This window comes from Malaya genurostris, chromosome 3 (genome assembly GCF_030247185.1).
Source record: "Malaya genurostris strain Urasoe2022 chromosome 3, Malgen_1.1, whole genome shotgun sequence".
NCBI classification, from domain to species: Eukaryota; Metazoa; Arthropoda; class Insecta; order Diptera; family Culicidae; genus Malaya; species Malaya genurostris.
Genome location: NC_080572.1, coordinates 181322257 through 181342892, shown reverse-complemented (window position 1 = coordinate 181342892; position 20636 = coordinate 181322257). Strand labels below are relative to the sequence as shown.

The following is a 20636-nucleotide window of genomic DNA, read 5'->3' as shown; positions in this document are numbered from 1 at the left end:
CTATAAATCCGGAAGTCAGAACTGGATGAAATTCAATAGCAACCTATGGTCAAGCCATTCCTGAGAAAAATGAGTGACATTATTTGACACATAGACATACATACATACATACATACATACATACATACGCAAACATACAGGCATTGCTCAGTTCGGCGAACATGAACGAGAACTGTCCTAGAATACATTACTCTCAGATGAAATAAAATCATTTATACTGTAGGAATATCTATTTAACACATGGAAAACTTGTTTTACAATTAACTGATATATTCTTCTGCATACTTTCACTTACATAAAACGACCACTACGTAACTAACATAAATGACGTTCATTTACCATTGAAAATTTTCAATATGAAACGCTTCTGGTGAAATGAAGAGGTTTTTTGTTCTGCGTTTTGCTGTCTTCGTTATCCGCCAAGTGACAGCATTTGAATACAACAATTTCGGTTACATGAATGGTATATGTTAGTTAAGTCAACAACATTTTAGTTGAAACAACCAGGGCGTGAAACAACAATTGCAATATTGTAATTTTGTGATCTGCGGGTTCTCCGTGCGGTTCGTTTAGTAAGTATCTAATATATCCTACAAATCGAATCAGTTTCGATCCAAATCTAGAAGAATTTTACCCTTTTTGCATCGTCGCTGTAAATGACGGTCTGCAATTTTAAACCCCATTTCATGAAAGCATGATGAAATTCAATAGCCTATGGGACTATGAGATATTTTTTTTTGAGTGACATTATTTGACACATACTCACACACATACATACACACATCGCTCAGTTCGCTTTCACATCTCATCCAAGCCAGTCGATAAAACAAAACCGCTTACGTTCGGGACGGAAGAAACCAAGTACAGTATTGTGTAGTGAATAATAGAACGATCTCGAAATGAGTGAACCAAACGAACAAATGCTACCGCCGCTACGAAAAAATACAATTGTAGTTGATTTCAGGCAGTGCAAAATTCGACCTTTGATACGAGAACTTGAAGGTTTGTTTAAGGAGTAAATGCATCTTGACATTAAACGTGTGCATTTAGTTCAATGCAATAAGACAAATAATGTTGTTTATATCCAGTTTTATAAAGAGTTGGATGCAATTCAATTAGCAAAAGACAAGAACAATGTGCACTATGTGGAGCACGAAAACATTAAGTACACATTCCAGTATATATGGAAGATAGTACTAGAGAAGTGCGTGTGCATGATCTCCCCTCAAGCGTCACCGATCCTTATATTCGCAAAACTATGTCCCAATACGGAGAGATTCTCTCTATCGAAAAAGAAAAGTGGAAGAACTTTTTCCCCAGTATTCGAAATGGTGTACGTAACAAACGCATGCGCTTGAAGAGGGTTATACCTTCTCATGTGACTTTCGGTCAGGATACAAGAATCCCGTGCAAATCACTTGTTACCTATGACAATCAGATGGCCACATGTCAATATTGCCAAAAAGCTGTTAACTACGGTAAGCCGTGTGATAAAGTGGACAAGGAGACTGCTACACCAAATCACAACGGTGCTTCCATCACACTAACCTCAAGAAACCCCAGTACACCTGTGACAGCCACCAACAACAATGAAGCATCCCCTTCAACGATATCATCAGTATCCCCTATAGAACAAAGTACACCAGCTGCAGTTAACAGCTTACCCTCCAACCAACCAGCAACTGCATCCAATGTACAACTAGGCGCATCTACAGCAACTAGCAATGAACTCAAGACTGCGAACAATGAGGAAAACAAAAAGAAGACGGAAACCAACAACAATATCACCGATGCGGTATGAATTCAATGCGACAATGACATTAAACGTGTGCATTTACTTCAATGTAGTAAGACGAATGATGTTGTTTACATCCAGTTTCATAAAGAGTTGGATGCAATTCAATTTGCAAAAGACAATAACAATGTGCACTATGTGGAGCACGAGATGTGACAACGATGCACGCTATACGAAATTGAACAAAGCACGCGGCGAACGTATCAAAGCCGATCGTATTTTCTTCTTCAGTACAGCACAAACCGACGCGTACCAGTTTTGCATCGTCATTTTGAATGACGATTTGATTATTTTGACACTCATCGCCCTAATGTTTCGGAACCGGAAATTGGATCTGGTTGGTATTGCACCGTATCTTTCAAGACAACAAGCGCTTTAACTTGAATCATGAAAATCGATTGAACCGTTGCTGAGAAATCAGAAGCGGAAACCGGGAACTGGTGGTTCCAATATATTTACTAACTAACAAGATCTGCCTACTAGATGAATTCAGCAGTAAGTTTTTTTTATAAATGTGCACCTCGTTTCGCCATCGCTTATGTAAAAATACTCATGAAATTGAAAATTTTCTTTAATCGCACTGTAATACCGTAACCGGAAGTCGGAGCTGGATACAATTTTTGTAGACTGTTTTTTAAAGATCTTCGAAACCTTTTAGTTGCATCTTAGTTTGTGAAAATCGGTTCAGCCATTTCTGAGAAAATTGAGTCACATTATTTGTTACATACACATATATACACCCACATACACACACGGTCTTCTGTGATCTCGACAAACTAAATCAAATTGTCAAATTGAGTCGGTTGTTAAGTCAGTTTTCATAGCGAATGCATAGTCTTTCTATATGAGAAAGGCAAAAACAGTTCGAGAAGCTGTACATATATCTGTATTTCTAAAAAAATATTTTTGTGTGATATCGTTTTTTTTACAAAACCTTTTCCTAATTAGATTTTTTGAATGACTGAGTGGAAACATATAGTGGAGAAGCCAAATGAATGAGAAACTCACAGAAAAGATGATTTTTTGGAAAAAGATACGCTCAGAGACAGGACTCGAACCTGCGTGTTTCTGCAATCCGTGCATATGCGCTACCATTTCGCCACCCTAAGCCTTGTGATAGACACGGCTATACCACACGACTGGGTTTGGTAAAGCGAACATGGTCTAAATCCTAGCGCCTCACGATCGGTATCATATATCCAAACATCTTTTCTGTTTATCAGATAGCACTAGTCTTCTCGCTCCATACCTGTTTTTCCGCTCAAGCGTGTGTATCCGTGCGCTTCCGTCTGTGTGTGTATGTGTGCATGTAACGTTTTTTTGCACTAACTTTTCTCGAATATGGCTGAACAAATTTTCACAAACTTAGATTCAAATGAAAGGTCTTGTAGTCCCATACAAAATTCCTGAACATCATTGCATCCGACTTCCGGTTGCTTCGCCGATTCAATGTTTTCTTCAGTAACAGATGTTGTTGGGCGGCCAGGGATCTCATCATGATCCAAGCTTGTACGACCACCTTTGAAGCGTTTATACCACTCGTATGCCTGTGTTTTTCCTAGATACGATTCACCAAAGGTCTTTTCTAACATTTTCAACGTTTCGGAACACTTAAATCCATTTGAAACACAAAATTTGATGCACGCACGTTGTTCTAAATTTTCATTCATTATAAAAATCGCGAAAATTTTTCAACTTCTTTGTATAGACGCCAAACAAAAACTGATCGTACGATATGCGTCAAAATTTGACAGAATGTGTATAAAAGTGTTGCCAACGTTGAGAGAATAAAAGTTTACCGATTGGACAAGCGCGGGAATTTTAAAATGAAAATTCCGGTTCTTTTTTGATCATAAGGTATGTGCACCAATTTTGCTCGGAGATGGCTAAACCTATTTTCACAAACTTTAATTCAAATGAAAACTCTTATGGTTTCATACAAAATTCCTGAATTTGGTTTGGATCTGGCTTCCGGTTTCGGAGTTATGGGGTAAAATGTATAAAAAAAGGAAATATGTGTACTAACTTTTCTCAGAGATGGCGAAACCGATTTTTAAAAACTTGGATTCAAATGAGTGGTCCTATAATCTTTTACCAAATTTCTGAGTTGCATCTGGATCCGACTTCTGATCTCGGAAATATAGGGTAAAGTGTGCTAAAAATGCTATACCATCACTTAAGGTGAAATGTAGCGAAATGAGCGTCAAGTTTTTGATCAATTATTCAAAAACTAGACCGATTTTCGAAAAACCAAAAACTCCTAAATTTTCACAATAAAATTTATAACACCTAAGTATTATAAGAATTTTGAAATTTTGCTTTGACGAGCCGTAATTGGTTTTTGAAACGTATAAACGGTTACTATTCGGTTCCACGGGCATGGTTTTTAACTGAAAAATAGTGTTTGTAGCAGAATTTCACAAAGAATCTGAAAATGCAACACAAAATTGTAAAACTTTACAATAAAATGGGTATTGTAAGAAATCGTTCATTTTCCAAGTAACTGTCATTTGTAATGCCAGTAATGTCCAAGTCTGTTGAGTTCAATGCATTGATGTTGCTGAAGCAAGAATGCATGCCTGTGTAATATCATAATAGGTATTACTTCAAATTGTAGAAATTCATTATAGCAAAACTAAAAATTCAACCTTGATAGGGTACTGCATGAAATGAATACAAGCCAAGTATTATCGCTGATGTAGAACATTTAAAATTATAACATTTATATAACTTTGTGTCAGAACCAGAATTTAAAAATATATATGTTCATGTAAAATGTATCATTATACTGAACAGTGGATCAGACTATAATTTATTTGACACAATCTCCATATAATTGTATACGATAATAAAAAAATTCGAATAAAAATCGTCAAGCAAAAAAAAAAATCGACCGCGCTCTATCATGCTACTATGCTTGCTAGTAAAGTCAGGCATACACATTGTAAGCAATCAAAATTACTCATGATTCATAGTTTAACTAACAATAACGATTGAATTAGGATATGTTCAAAGTGTGAAGAATTCAAAGATCCGTTACGAGTCACTGAGTTTTTTTTACAAGCCAACAAAATGAGTGGTAAGTCTACTGCGCTCAATCACCGGAAATATTCCGGGTTTCTATGTGTCGGTTTTTCTTGTTATGCTTTGTGCGACGATTCGGTCAACTCAACGACGATTCGGTCAACTCAAACGGTTGAAATTTTGCGCACCTTTTTGCCTTTCTCATATAGAAAGGTTATGCAATCACTTGAAAAACCGATTAGTGAAAATTGTGAAAAAGTGTCATATACCATTCGACTCAGTTCATCGAGCTGAGCAATGTCTGTGTGTGTGTGTGTGTGTGTGTGTGTGTGTGTGTGTGTGTGTGTGTGTGTGTGTGTGTGTGTGTGTGTGTGTGTGTGTGTGTGTGTGTGTGTGTGTGTGTGTGTGTGTGTGTGTGTGTGTGTGTGTGTGTGTGTGTGTGTGTGTGTGTGTGTGTGTGTGTGTGTGTGTGTGTGTGTATGTATGTGTCAAATAATCTCACTAGGTTTTCTCGGAGATGGTTGAACCGATTTTGACAAACTTAGATTCAAATGAAAGGTCTCGAGGTCCCATACGGAGTTCCTGAATTTCATCCGGATCCGACTTCCGGTTCCGGAATTATAGGATAAAGTGTGTTCAATATTGTACACCGTCACTTAAACCGGCGAAACAAAAAACGAAAAAAAAATTCTAAACTGGTCTAAAAACTACACAAATCGATAGTCATTATCAGTGGGCAACTAAACAAACCGATTCCGGCTATCCTGGTTCCCGGTATCTGGTTCCGGAAGCACCGGAAATAGTTTTCGTATATACCAAAATAGATCTCGCTCACTTTTCTCAGCGATGGTTTGACCGATTTCCACAAACTTAGATTCAAATGAAAGGTCTCGTGGTCCCATACGGAATTTCTGAATTTTATCCCCATCCGACTTCCGGTTCCGGAATTATAGGGTGAAGTGTGTTCAATATTGTACACCGTCACTTAAGCCGGCGAAACAAAAAACGTAAAAATATTTCTAAACTGGTCTCAAAATTACACAAATCGATAGTCATTATCAGTAGGCAACTAAACAAACCGATTCCGGCTGTCCTGGTTCCCGGTATCCGGTTCCGGAAGTACCGGAAATAGTGGTCATAGATACCAAAATAGATCTCACTCACTTTTCTCAGCGATGGTTTGACCGATTTCCACAAACTTAGATTCAAATGAAAGGTCTTTCGGTCCCATACGGAATTCCTGAATTTCATCCGGATCCGACTTCCGGTTCCGGAACTATAGGGTAAAGTGTTTTCAATATTGTACACCGTCAGATAAAATATTTTCGGATGCAACAAACATTTAAATCGTAGTTTAGAGTGCGTACTAATAGAGTTTGTATGTCATGTTAGTTGGTGGCCGTACGAACCGTCTTTGATTATAACAGTTCTTGGGTTCCGGTGCCGGAAGTGCATTTAATAGTGAACCCACTTCGTTTTTTAAGGATGACTTACGCGACCAGAGCACTGTTTTATTCTGTATGTTATGCGCAAACAATCTCTTGGTTTCTTTCAAAAATCGAAAAGAAAAATTTTGAATAGAATACCACAATATTATATTTACATGAGAAAGGCATCATTACACCACTAGGTGGATTAAAACAGGTTTTTGAGACTACATTTCACCCTAAAGATACAAAACAAACCACCTACAAAAATTTCTAAATCGGCCTCAAAAGTACTCCAATCGGTAGTTATTATCAGTAGACGGCGAAACAAACCGATTTCAGTTATTCTTTCAATAATAGAAGTAAATTATTTTGAAGAATATCGCTGTATATATGATGGTATGATTGTTATGAGAAAGGCAACATTACACCACTAGGTGGATTAAAACAGGTTTTGTTGATATAATTCCTAGCACTAATTTGAGTAATTCACGAAAGCACGATTCAGTGTTTATGTCGCATATTCGGCCACATTTCTCAGACCAAGAGTCATTTTTTTAGAGTAGAGGTAGGCAAAACAGTGCATTTCAAAGAGCCGTTCAGACCCTAAAAAGAGAGGCTTTTGAATATTTCTGCAAAAACCTAACGAGAGCATATAATTATATTTCGTTGGTAACAAACTCTTTGATGGAAATGCAGTAATACCTGTTGATACATGTTATTTAAATTCCAATACCAATACCAATTCTAATACTTATATCAACATTTGTTGCTGAATATATTTTCCGTTATAAACTTGTTATAGCTTGATGATCGGGATATAATGCATGTGCTAAAGTGATGACATATGATAGGTTCACTATGTCACTACACGAAATATTGACGGATGAATAATACCATTTTCCACCGTTATTGGATGTTTCTCGCTACAATTATTATGATAACACGTAGATCCCAATAAATCTGAACAATCTAGAACCAATTGTATTGACTCCCAGGGGGTTTTGAAAATGTCATGACAAAACGACGTAATTAACTGATACCTGTGACTCATCGTACCCCTTGAGGGGGTTTAACCAGACCATTGCGTCCGTCCTTAGCGAATAATACTTACATGACCTTGGATGGCAGCGCTAACGAAGAGGGCAAGCGTGTCGGGCCAGGGAAGTAATCGGTATTGCTCCCACCATCTCTTCACCACTAGACTGACGTAGAAGCCCAGCACGAAGGAAAGTGGAACATTTTCTCGCTGTTGACCGCAGTAGTTTCGTATCCGTTCGAATACTCTATCGAAAATAAACAACAATCAGGGAATAATTAATTAGGATGCGTTGTCACTGTTCCATACGCCGCTACTGTAGGTGACTAAGGATGTTTTTGCTTGTCGGAGTCGTGAGTAAGCGAAACAGATGTAAATTAGCGTTTTTTAAATGTTGTTTGCATGATTGAGTGACCATTTGAGATGAATGGGATTTCCAGTAAGCATCGACCGAAAATAATGATTCTGCAGTTGTAAACGAAGCGTGGTACGCAAAGTGCTGACTTACCTTCTGCCTTCTTCGCTTAGACCGTACCGATAGGTCAGATTCAGTGTGTAATATACACATAGATATGCTAATAGTTCTCGCCAGATTGCTTTGTACACGCTGCCTCGCCATCTAAAAGTGGAAATATTTGTGAATTAGAATCGAGTGAAAATGTAGATTAAAACCTAAAACTAAATCAACGAAAGAGTGATGGAAAATCCACGATTCTATTTTGTCTAAATTAATGATAATGAATTGTTAACATTTTCGAACTATAAATATTGATGGCGCACAAGATTGCTGACAGTTCTGGACTAATCAGTAATAAAAGTTATAAAAATTTCAGACATAACATGCTGTTCTTAAAAGTGCCAGAACACAAAAACGGCTGTTAGCAAAACCCCTAAATAATCAAAATCTGTGGGTGGTCAGTCGAGTTGCTTATTCGTTTCCTTCGGAAGGTCAGGAAAGACAAGTATTTCGCAAGTAGCCTTAACTTTACGTCTGCTTAACGGTTCAAATTGAATTGTTTAAGTTGGCACTAAGGCACTAAGTTCAATTTGAACTGCTCTGCACTGACGAGTCGAAGACGAAACGTAAAGAATAGTGAAAATGGTTATGTGCTAAAGCATAAAAACGGCTTTTAGACAAACCCCTAAAAACCCTTAATAAAATTCTCACTTCTCTCTGGAACATATTTATATGATCATTGGTTGCCTGTTGTTACGAACCAGTCCGATATGATGCAATCGATTTGACGCTGTTCTAAAACTGTTTTAACTAACGGGCGCCGAAAATGGATAACGCGGATGCACAAGAATTTAGTTTTTTACCTTTTTTACAAATATATCTATCATGTGAGATAATCACTCATTGATAGGCGTCAGTCAATTATTTGAATTGCCTAAACGGAGGAACAAACTGAGAACAGTTATGGCTTTATGGCTGCGTTCTGTTGTTTACACTCTTCTCTAACCACTTGTGCAGTTGTTTATTCGTTTTCATCAGTTCGTTTCGAAATGCGTGGACTTTCAGCAGAACAACGTCGAAAAATTGTGTACAAATGGTGCACAGAACGCGGACTGTTACTGATAAAGATAGCAAAAATGGAAGGAGTAAGTGAAAAAGCCGTGCAAAATGCAATCAGAAAGTTCGGTGAGGATAACACCTTCGAGGATAAACAGAAAACGGATCGAAAAAAAGGTCCTGCTAACCCTCAGTTGGATAAACGTATACTGAAGGCGTTCCAGCAAAAGAAGGAGGTTTCAGTTCGGGATGTGGCCAAAAAAGTGGACACTTCGACGTCAAATGTTCTTCGTGCTAAAGAACGTTTAAATCTTCGAACCTATAAGAAGCAGAAACAACCAAAACGAAGTCCGAAACAAGAAGCATCGATCAGGCCGAGGGTTCGAAAGCTGTACAATACGATTCTTGCTGGAAATTTGAACTGCATATTCATGGACGACGAAACCTACGTGAAACTCGATTACAAAACCTTGCCGGGACTACAATATTATACGATGCGAGAAGGGCAAGTGTTAAACCAGTCAGAGACATCGATTAAAGTCGAAAAATTTGGTATGGTCTGGCAAGCAATTTGTAGCTGCGGTAAGATTTCGAAACGCTTCATCACCAATGAACAGCGAAATATACATCAAGGAATGTTTACAAAAACGACTTCTACCCATGATTCGAAGGCACAAGAATCCTGTTGTCTTCTGGCCAGATCTTGTTTCTTGCCACTACTCGAAATCAACGGTAGAATGGTATACTACCAAAAATGTCACTTTCGTCCCAAAAGACATGAAGCCACCAAATTGGCCACAACTTCGACCAATTGAGGAATTTTGGGTATTAACGAAGACACATCTTAAACATGTCTCGGCAGCCGAAACCATTCAACAGTTCGAAAAAGATTGGAAAAAAGTGTCAAAACTTGTCGCTAAGAAGTCTGTACGGAATTTAATGAGGAACGTTCGCAAGAAGGTGCGCCAGCTAGTGTACAATGGCTAAGTAGCAAATGTTGAGAATAATATTCTGTTGTTGTAGTCTAATATTATCAGTATATCGAATAAAATTTGAATGTCTCACACTTGTGAATTATTTACAGCGAAATCAAAGTGCGTCCATTCTTTCTGGGACAGTCTTTAGTTGCGGTCGTTCGCCGGATTTTTAAGAATAATTTTACGGTTTCATACCATTTCTATTGGTTACAGTCAACTGCAGAAATAAAAGGTCCTCTATGGAAGCTAGCACATTTCAGCTTTGTTTATAAATTTAGCTAAAATTTATTGCTCATACGATCACGTGACTGTGAGAAAATACTGTATCGAAGCATGCATTGAATCAAAATCCGAATACAAAATACCTATGTTCGTGATCAAGACACGAGGTCAGCTCATTCGGTTGACTCTGTGGAGTCAGTTACCTAAATCGGATTCGTTTTTATCTTCCGGTTGGTTGACGTTGAAACCGTTCAGTTTCATCAGAGATGAATATACATAATACAGATCGGTCCAACGCCGGACGTCCTTGGGTTTGACATGCTTACGCACCCTTAGCAAGCCAGCAAAATTTTTCTGAATGTCAAGTTCGTACAGATCTTGTTTCAAATCGAGAAACACGTTTTTGGTTTAATTCTCTAAGCTGCTGAACGATTGCGAAGATAGAAACAATATATATTATTCAAGTAACATGTGAGGCGGTGCAATTCGAAACGGTCAATTTATTTGGTCATAAAACGCGCTATGGACTGTTGCGTGCCGTTCCATTTGGTGAAGCATTCGAATGTTTTATCCATTAGGCATTTATTTTGAAATCTTACAAACGTCAAAGATTCGCCTAATTTGAAAATGATAGCACACTTCACTTGATTATGAGTGATGACATTATCAAGTTGAAAATAGTCGGCCACGGCAATTCATTGACAATGGCCAGATGCATGCTCACCTCACAGGTGCAAAGCTTTGCACACTGTTATCACACATCAATGAACAGTCAGAATGATGGCGTGTCGCAAACCACTTATTCGTGTGTGGAAAATCATTGCCGGTATGCAAACACATCATTCGATTGGTATGTATTAGAGCAATCACAGCTGAGAGGCGGCCCATCAACGATCAATTATATTGTGTTTGTTTTCCACCGACTGACGCTACTGACTGCGCAGTGCAACTGTTTGATTCGCGCTAAAGTCACGTAACGAACTTCCCAGCAGCATCGATGCTTGCTTACTTGTATAGCGAGTAGGAGAAGCGGCAATTAATTTCTTGCGGTGAAGCTAAAATTTACAATTTATCAATGTAGTTTTACTAGCGCTTTCACGTACCGGATTTGAATGAAGATAATCTGTAAATAAATTTTGCTATTTTTCTTTATTATATTGCTTTACTTATATAGACATTTACTCAATTGTGCGTACGTTGACAATACTCATTCAACTATGGGTTCAGTTTATTTTCGAACACGAGGAGAATTTATTTACCAATCCTAAAAATAATGATTATTGCATTTGATGTAAATTGCATTGGACCCATTATATTGTTTTGATAAACAAACGAGCATATTTTCAATAACACGTATCGTGATAAAAAATTGACCAACTTTATCTTGATGCATATTTGAAATCCCTCCTTCTAAAGATAAGTGTGTGTGTGGATAGCATCATACCGACTGTTTGACATTTGAACGACTGAATGCAAAAATCGAACAAGTGCAACTTAGTTTAGAACATCCATTTAAGTATTTTGGAATACAAAAACCGGATAAATACATTAAGTGCGAAGCCGAACACTGACAATGCAAAAAACGTTTGAAAACATCTTTTCTAAAAGAAACAGACAAAAATTACTTTGAATGGCAGAACCGAATAAAAAGATTTGTTTCCGATGAACCGGTTAAGTATTTGCCCGGTTTTTGCACTCATAATCACTTATCACAGGCTACCCAAACTAGGTTGCACTTATCCGATTTTAGCATTTAGTTATAAAAATGACTTGCTCAAGCAACTCGTCAAAATGTTGCTCGCACAACGGGAAAACCCGAACTACTCGCACGCCAAGTTAGCCCCATATTCAATGTGCCCAAATATATTGTCACCAATATGAAAAAGTGATTTGAAATATTTGTTAAAAGTTAGAAACACTGGATTAGGTAGAAATGAAACGCCGAAAGCCGTGAAAATGTCGAAACGAGAATAGTTTCAAGTGAAACTCCAATTTCTTCATCCGAGCAAAACATTAGGGCCATCGTCGAGAGGAACCTCAAGAAGCCACGGAAAAAGTTATCCGTGGCTTCTTAAGTTATGACTCTCGCTACAAAGGAGGCTTGAATCGGTATTTTCTGTATTTTGTATAAATTGGACTTGAAAAGGCAAATTATTAGATTTTTTAATAAAAAGTTCGACTGATATACTATCATTCCTGCTTGACAATTATTTTATTCTCTCAACCTCCTGATACCTTCGTGAAAAGTCGGTTAAATACATTTGTGGCTATTAAGAAATAGAATAGAATAGAATAGAATAGAATAGAATAGAATAGAATAGAATAGAATAGAATAGAATAGAATAGAATAGAATAGAATAGAATAGAATAGAATAGAATAGAATAGAATAGAATAGAATAGAATAGAATAGAATAGAATAGAATAGAATAGAATAGAATAGAATAGAATAGAATAGAATAGAATAGAATAGAATAGAATAGAATAGAATAGAATAGAATAGAATAGAATAGAATAGAATAGAATAGAATAGAATAGAATAGAATAGAATAGAATAGAATAGAATAGAATAGAATAGAATAGAATAGAATAGAATAGAATAGAATAGAATAGAATAGAATAGAATAGAATAGAATAGAATAGAATAGAATAGAATAGAATAGAATAGAATAGAATAGAATAGAATAGAATAGAATAGAATAGAATAGAATAGAATAGAATAGAATAGAATAGAATAGAATAGAATAGAATAGAATAGAATAGAATAGAATAGAATAGAATAGAATAGAATAGAATAGAATAGAATAGAATAGAATAGAATAGAATAGAATAGAATAGAATAGAATAGAATAGAATAGAATAGAATAGAATAGAATAGAATAGAATAGAATAGAATAGAATAGAATAGAATAGAATAGAATAGAATAGAATAGAATAGAATAGAATAGAATAGAATAGAATAGAATAGAATAGAATAGAATAGAATAGAATAGAATAGAATAGAATAGAATAGAATAGAATAGAATAGAATAGAATAGAATAGAATAGAATAGAATAGAATAGAATAGAATAGAATAGAATAGAATAGAATAGAATAGAATAGAATAGAATAGAATAGAATAGAATAGAATAGAATAGAATAGAATAGAATAGAATAGAATAGAATAGAATAGAATAGAATAGAATAGAATAGAATAGAATAGAATAGAATAGAATAGAATAGAATAGAATAGAATAGAATAGAATAGAATAGAATAGAATAGAATAGAATAGAATAGAATAGAATAGAATAGAATAGAATAGAATAGAATAGAATAGAATAGAATAGAATAGAATAGAATAGAATAGAATAGAATAGAATAGAATAGAATAGAATAGAATAGAATAGAATAGAATAGAATAGAATAGAATAGAATAGAATAGAATAGAATAGAATAGAATAGAATAGAATAGAATAGAATAGAATAGAATAGAATAGAATAGAATAGAATAGAATAGAATAGAATAGAATAGAATAGAATAGAATAGAATAGAATAGAATAGAATAGAATAGAATAGAATAGAATAGAATAGAATAGAATAGAATAGAATAGAATAGAATAGAATAGAATAGAATAGAATAGAATAGAATAGAATAGAATAGAATAGAATAGAATAGAATAGAATAGAATAGAATAGAATAGAATAGAATAGAATAGAATAGAATAGAATAGAATAGAATAGAATAGAATAGAATAGAATAGAATAGAATAGAATAGAATAGAATAGAATAGAATAGAATAGAATAGAATAGAATAGAATAGAATAGAATAGAATAGAATAGAATAGAATAGAATAGAATAGAATAGAATAGAATAGAATAGAATAGAATAGAATAGAATAGAATAGAATAGAATAGAATAGAATAGAATAGAATAGAATAGAATAGAATAGAATAGAATAGAATAGAATAGAATAGAATAGAATAGAATAGAATAGAATAGAATAGAATAGAATAGAATAGAATAGAATAGAATAGAATAGAATAGAATAGAATAGAATAGAATAGAATAGAATAGAATAGAATAGAATAGAATAGAATAGAATAGAATAGAATAGAATAGAATAGAATAGAATAGAATAGAATAGAATAGAATAGAATAGAATAGAATAGAATAGAATAGAATAGAATAGAATAGAATATAATAGAATAGAATAGAATAGAATAGAATAGAATAGAATAGAATAGAATAGAATAGAATAGAATAGAATAGAATAGAATAGAATAGAATAGAATAGAATAGAATAGAATAGAATAGAATAGAATAGAATAGAATAGAATAGAATAGAATAGAATAGAATAGAATAGAATAGAATAGAATAGAATAGAATAGAATAGAATAGAATAGAATAGAATAGAATAGAATAGAATAGAATAGAATAGAATAGAATAGAATAGAATAGAATAGAATAGAATAGAATAGAATAGAATAGAATAGAATAGAATAGAATAGAATAGAATAGAATAGAATAGAATAGAATAGAATAGAATAGAATAGAATAGAATAGAATAGAATAGAATAGAATAGAATAGAATAGAATAGAATAGAATAGAATAGAATAGAATAGAATAGAATAGAATAGAATAGAATAGAATAGAATAGAATAGAATAGAATAGAATAGAATAGAATAGAATAGAATAGAATAGAATAGAATAGAATAGAATAGAATAGAATAGAATAGAATAGAATAGAATAGAATAGAATAGAATAGAATAGAATAGAATAGAATAGAATAGAATAGAATAGAATAGAATAGAATAGAATAGAATAGAATAGAATAGAATAGAATAGAATAGAATAGAATAGAATAGAATAGAATAGAATAGAATAGAATAGAATAGAATAGAATAGAATAGAATAGAATAGAATAGAATAGAATAGAATAGAATAGAATAGAATAGAATAGAATAGAATAGAATAGAATAGAATAGAATAGAATAGAATAGAATAGAATAGAATAGAATAGAATAGAATAGAATAGAATAGAATAGAATAGAATAGAATAGAATAGAATAGAATAGAATAGAATAGAATAGAATAGAATAGAATAGAATAGAATAGAATAGAATAGAATAGAATAGAATAGAATAGAATAGAACAGCTGTTTTATGAAATGAGCAAAAATTCATCAAAAAATCAATCGTCATTACATTGTGTTTGTAACACTTAAACAAAACAACTCAAATTGATGATAAAATAACGCCAAGCGCATTGTCGTAGAAAGCCAAACAGCAAAAAGTAACGAACTCTGTCAAGTACGCAGCAATGAGGAACCATCACACTGCAGGGCTGACCAGGAAACCCCGAATAACCTGCTTCTCTAGCCGGTCACTGGTTTCGCGAATCGTTTCACTCGGTCGCAGCACTGGCGTATTTACCGTCTGTCCATCAGTCGTCACATCGGCAGTGCAAAAATGCAAAACCTGATTCCGACTCGATTCCACCTTGCGTAACCTTGATCGGCGTGGAGACTGGGTGATTCTTTTACGTCGTTTGAGTCCATTTGCTTTGGTGAAGGATTTTTTTATTGCTATAAAACGAGTGGCAACGTCCCGATAATGGGTCCACTCTAAGGATCCTCTGCTGATTCGAGTCGATCCGTGATTTATGAAGTGGTTTTACGATGCTAAAGAATACCATAAACGGATCTTTTTAAATTGGATTCAAGACAATATTTTGAAACAACTAATCTGATAAACAATACATATATTAAAATATTTAACAGCCCGGTGTTTCCGATCTGATCTGGTTTATCCAAAGTACGGGTCAGTCTTATTAAGCCTCTACATTTATCGTTCGTTTGATTTCTGAAAGATAACATAATAAGTCGAATATATGGAATTTTTATTTTATTTTATTTATGATAAAATAAAAAAAAACTTCAAAAGTTTTCGTCCTATGCTAATAAATTAGCATATGACCTTTCATATGAATATCTAAGTTTGTAGAAATCGGTTATATATTAGATATTTTTTCATTTGCACTCAGATAGAGGAAAATGACACAAATATTTGCCTGGTAAATACACCAAAGCAGATGATTTGATAAATATGTGAATGCAATTATGTAATGAAACCGCGAAAATGTTACCGCAGAGACGGGACTCGAACCTGTAGCTAACTCCTAACCGGAGAATTTTTTTTACCAGTTAGACTACTCTGCATATTAAAACACATGAAGAGAAAGTCCAATTGACTGAACGGAAACCAGGCATGCTTCGATGTACCTGTTCACAACGACATTCAACTTACAGTCATATATCTACAGCTTTCGGCCGTTTTGCGTGTTCAAAGTCGGATACACCCGTTCCAGCAACTACAATATCTTGGCATTGTCAGTAGGATCGTAGCACCAGCCATGCAATGGTTCTGTACACTCTGAATCGACTGCGAAGTCTGTTGAGATAGAAGGTCAAATTCCACTACAGGAATGTAATACCAAGGCTTTGCTTTTATTAGACAACATTTAGAAAGGCCGATTCCGGACGGCCGACGACCCTAAGCGACAAGAAGCTCCAAAGAAAGCTTTAGAGGAAGATCGAGGGAAAAATGGATAGATCACTGCGTGCGCTTGGTCAGGAGGTGTAACCGTGAAGATAATGAATTTTGTTATGTGCCCTAGCTCAAAATAAGGCTAAACCCTAAATGTAAATATAATTGAATAGCTCATAAATCCACCGAACTGCTCTGAGCAACTTACAATCAAAACCTACTGTGAAATTATGAATTGGACCATAGAACAACCAAGAAGACAATAAAAGATGTACCAGCCGCTACCTAATTTTGGGTCAAAACCTACCTAAAATCAACTAATGTGCCTCTCCCCAATTTTAGGTAACAAGTGATGACAGCAAAATTTAGGAAAATGTAAGTTTACCCAAAGTGTTATGCCATAACAAACCATGCTACCCATTTTTTATGATCAAGTCAAAGTTTGAGTAAATAACGACCTGGGTAGCTTATAGAAGAGCTCGAAAATGAGTGAAAAAATTAGGTAAAATTGATTTTCAGTGTAAATAAAATGTCTTGGAAGCTCATATAAATCAGCTACTAGAATCAATGTCTTTTATAATAATATCTAGTATATGTTCAGAACTTGCCTACAAAATCGGATGTGATCCGATAAATACAATACATACAATTTCATAGTAAATTTACTGCATTGCAATAATTTCGTGTTCGCTATCTGATATATGCTTTTTAGTTATTTCCAACTTTTTTAGTAAACACGGCTTGAGTAACCAATACGGTTTTGTTCGTAAACTGCAGGTTCGTGTTTTATCGTGCATTCAAATTGTTCGAACAACTGCTGACAATACATCTATAAAGTAACATAATTAAATAATTATTTTTTCGGTTACGATCTGTAAAACATTATTTTCACTGAATGATACGTAAAGTTTACCCAACTTACCGTCATCTGTCAAAGAACTACTGACTGTCGGCGAATTTTAAGTAAAAGTTGCGAAACATTAGTGACACGGTAAGTAGTAAGTAACTATCCAGAGTAAGTAACTATCCCTAAAAATTCCGCAGAAACACAGATTTGTCAAATAACATCATTTTCGGAAGTGCAGATGAAAAATTTTCAATAATTATAAAGTACAAATTAGTTATTGTGCAATAAATAGATAATACTGATTTCTGATGATAAGTTGTCTCTGATTGAATATATTCAATAAGACTTTCACATCTTTTGATTTCAGTTCTCTCATAAAATGATTGATGATCCCATAATCTACTGAAATTTAACCATGATTGCCGAAAGATATATGATCATTATATTTGTATAAACTATTTTTAGGTAGTCAGTGTAAACCATCATTCATCGTGCGTAAGTAGATTATTAAATTGGAAGAAATTATCTTTTAATTTAAATATAAATAGTTCCTACCTTTAACAGATTCAATCCAGACCCAGATGCAATAAAATTTACCAAAAAACAATAATACTTTAGGGATTATTTTGTTCCGCACAACATGAAGTGATGAACAAGTCTGTAGAATTATGACTGATCGGAATTCAGCGCAACCGAAAGTTTGTAAAACTTTCCCGACAAACATAAAAATAATTTTGTGTGTAATTTATAAAAATATATTTGTAATATTTTTGTAATCTCTAAATTCTCTTTATTTAAATAACAAGTTTCTGCTATTCTCATGTGGAAAGGTTATGCAATCACTGTGAAACCGACTTTTGGACCAAGCCTTCTTCATACACCATTCGCCTCGGTTTGCTGAGTATGCAATGTCTGTGTGTATGTGTGAATGTAACGTTTTTGTGCATTAACTTTTCTGAATGGTTGAACCGATTTCTACATATTTAAATTAAAATGAAAGGTTTTTTAGCCCCATACTAAATTACTTAATTTTATCTGATCTGACTTTATGTTCCGGAGTTATGGCGTCAATTGTGCAAAAAAGGAGAAAATATGCACTATTTTGCTCTGAGATTGCTAAACCGATTTCCACGAACTTAGATTCTAATGAAAGATATAGGAGTCCGTTAAAAAAGTTCTGAATTTTATTGAGATCCGACTTGAGATTCCGGAATCACATGATACAAATATGCAAAACGCGAAAGAATTTTAAAACTTGGCTCAAATCAATTCCAATCGAAGGGACGGGTATAGAATGATAGGTTAGTCGATGCCTTTCATGCAGCTCATCTGGGTTCGATTCCCAACCCCGGACATAGATTCAGAAAGTATTTCTGTTCCGAAGAGGCGAATCGCGAATTAAGGTTAAAATATCTATAACCGAAAAAAAAATCCAAACGATTGGTCTTACTAGTTGACGGCTAAACGAACCGACTTCGCAATGACAGTTCTCCGGCTTCCGGTTCCGTAACGTAACGTAACGAGTAACGAGTGTTCAAAATTTTATACCATGCTTTAAAGCGGCGCAGTAAAAAACGTGAAAAATTTTCAAACTTGTTCACTTGTTAGTCATTGTCAGTAGACGGTCAAACAAACCGATTTCGGTTATACTGGTTCCCAGTTTCCGATTCCGGAAACACCAGAAGTAGTGGTCATATAGTTTAAAATGGAACACATTCAGTTCTTTTCAGAAATGGTTTGACCGATTTTCACGAACTTAAATTCAAATGAAGGATACTTTCACTTTCATACTTAATTATCAAAATTTAGCTCTAATCCGACCTACGGTTCCGGAACTGCAGGTTGTTTCGATTTGTAGGTTATGCTAGTTTACGACCGAACAATGGTTCCGGTTCCTAATCAATGGAGATTTTTTGTGTATGTAATATTCATGACAGTATGAGTAATTTGAGAGAGGTTTCATTACACCACTAGGTGGATCAAAACAGGTTTTCAGATTGCACGCTTTAATAAAGTTTGCTTCATTTAGAATTGGAACAAACTTTTGCTCATATTGTGAAAATTTATGATTTGGCAGGGCATTTGCAGCTGTGGCAAAAAACGAACGTTTTCGTTACAAATTAGACAATGTCATCGGAACTATACCAAAAAGAGTGTCTCTAAAAACGAATTTGGCATTCATTCGATCCCACGACCATCCCGTAATGTTTTGGCCAGATTTGGCAAGCTGTCATTACAGCAAAGTCGTTCAAGAATGGTATGCAGAGAAAGGGGTCCAGTTTGTTCCGAAAAACTTTAACCCACCCGCACTATTAAGGAATACTGGACAATCATGAAGAGGAGACTCAAGGCAAAGGGAAAGGTTGTCAAAGACATCAATCAAATGACGACCTGGTGGAATAAGATAGCTAAAACGATGGACGAAGAAGGTGTGCGCCGCCTAATGAGCCGTGTTACAGGAAAAATTCGAGAATTCATTCGAAACCGAGAGGAATAATTTTATCCGTATTTTTTCTCAAAAGTATGAAGACAACGCTACATTTGTATAAAAAAGATCGTGAATTCAATAATAAATAACTGAAATACAGGCAATTGTCCTTGTTATAATTTTATTTGGTCATTTCATAGAATATTTGTAGTAATTCAAGAGCTAATACATTTTTGAAAGGGTATTGGACATCATTTATTGGAACTCTTATCCTATTCTTTTTCTATTTAGCAACATTCAGAGAGTATATTTATTGATGATCAGTTTGATGTATCATTTGCAAAAATTTGACAAAAATTGCGGAAACTGTGTTATATTTTCGTAAATTGAAAATATGACCTAGCATCATGGTTTCAGACCGTTTTCGCTTTTCGTTCCTATTTCTATAAACAAAATCAAAAATTAATCCAAAGTTTTAGAACAAACTAAGTAAACCGAGCTTATTCATTTTTATATCAATTTATTTTTTTGTTTTCACAATTTTTGGAAATGCTTACTGGAACTTCATTGTCTAAGAAAAGAATCGTTCGTTTCTCGTTTGAGTTCTATACTTTTGGCGCGAAAAAGCTGTTCAACGAATACCTTTTCCCGAAATGACAATTATCCATGCTCTTCATTGCTCATTCCGCCTGATTAAATTTTTCAGTAAACACGTGCTTAATCCACCTAGCTGTGAGATAATACTTTTTTATCAATCAGCTTGTGTATTTCGCGTGAATATTCTTCGTTGTGTTTAGTTTTCATGAAATTATTTGAATGATCGTCGTCTTAAA

At 34.6% G+C, this 20636-nt stretch overlaps 1 protein-coding gene across 3 annotated transcripts in view; it reads right to left on the bottom strand.

Moving 5' to 3' along the window:
• Positions 1-20636, bottom strand: part of LOC131435133 (bestrophin-4) — a 72512-nt gene that overhangs the window by 5922 nt on the left and 45954 nt on the right. For all 3 annotated transcript variants that reach the window (XM_058602691.1, XM_058602690.1, XM_058602692.1), the window contains exons 3-4: positions 7794-7904; positions 7361-7532 (exon numbers count right to left, since the gene is read on the bottom strand). In XM_058602691.1, the coding sequence (XP_058458674.1) occupies positions 7361-7532; positions 7794-7904 (283 nt within the window). The remainder of the gene's footprint in view (positions 1-7360; positions 7533-7793; positions 7905-20636) is intronic.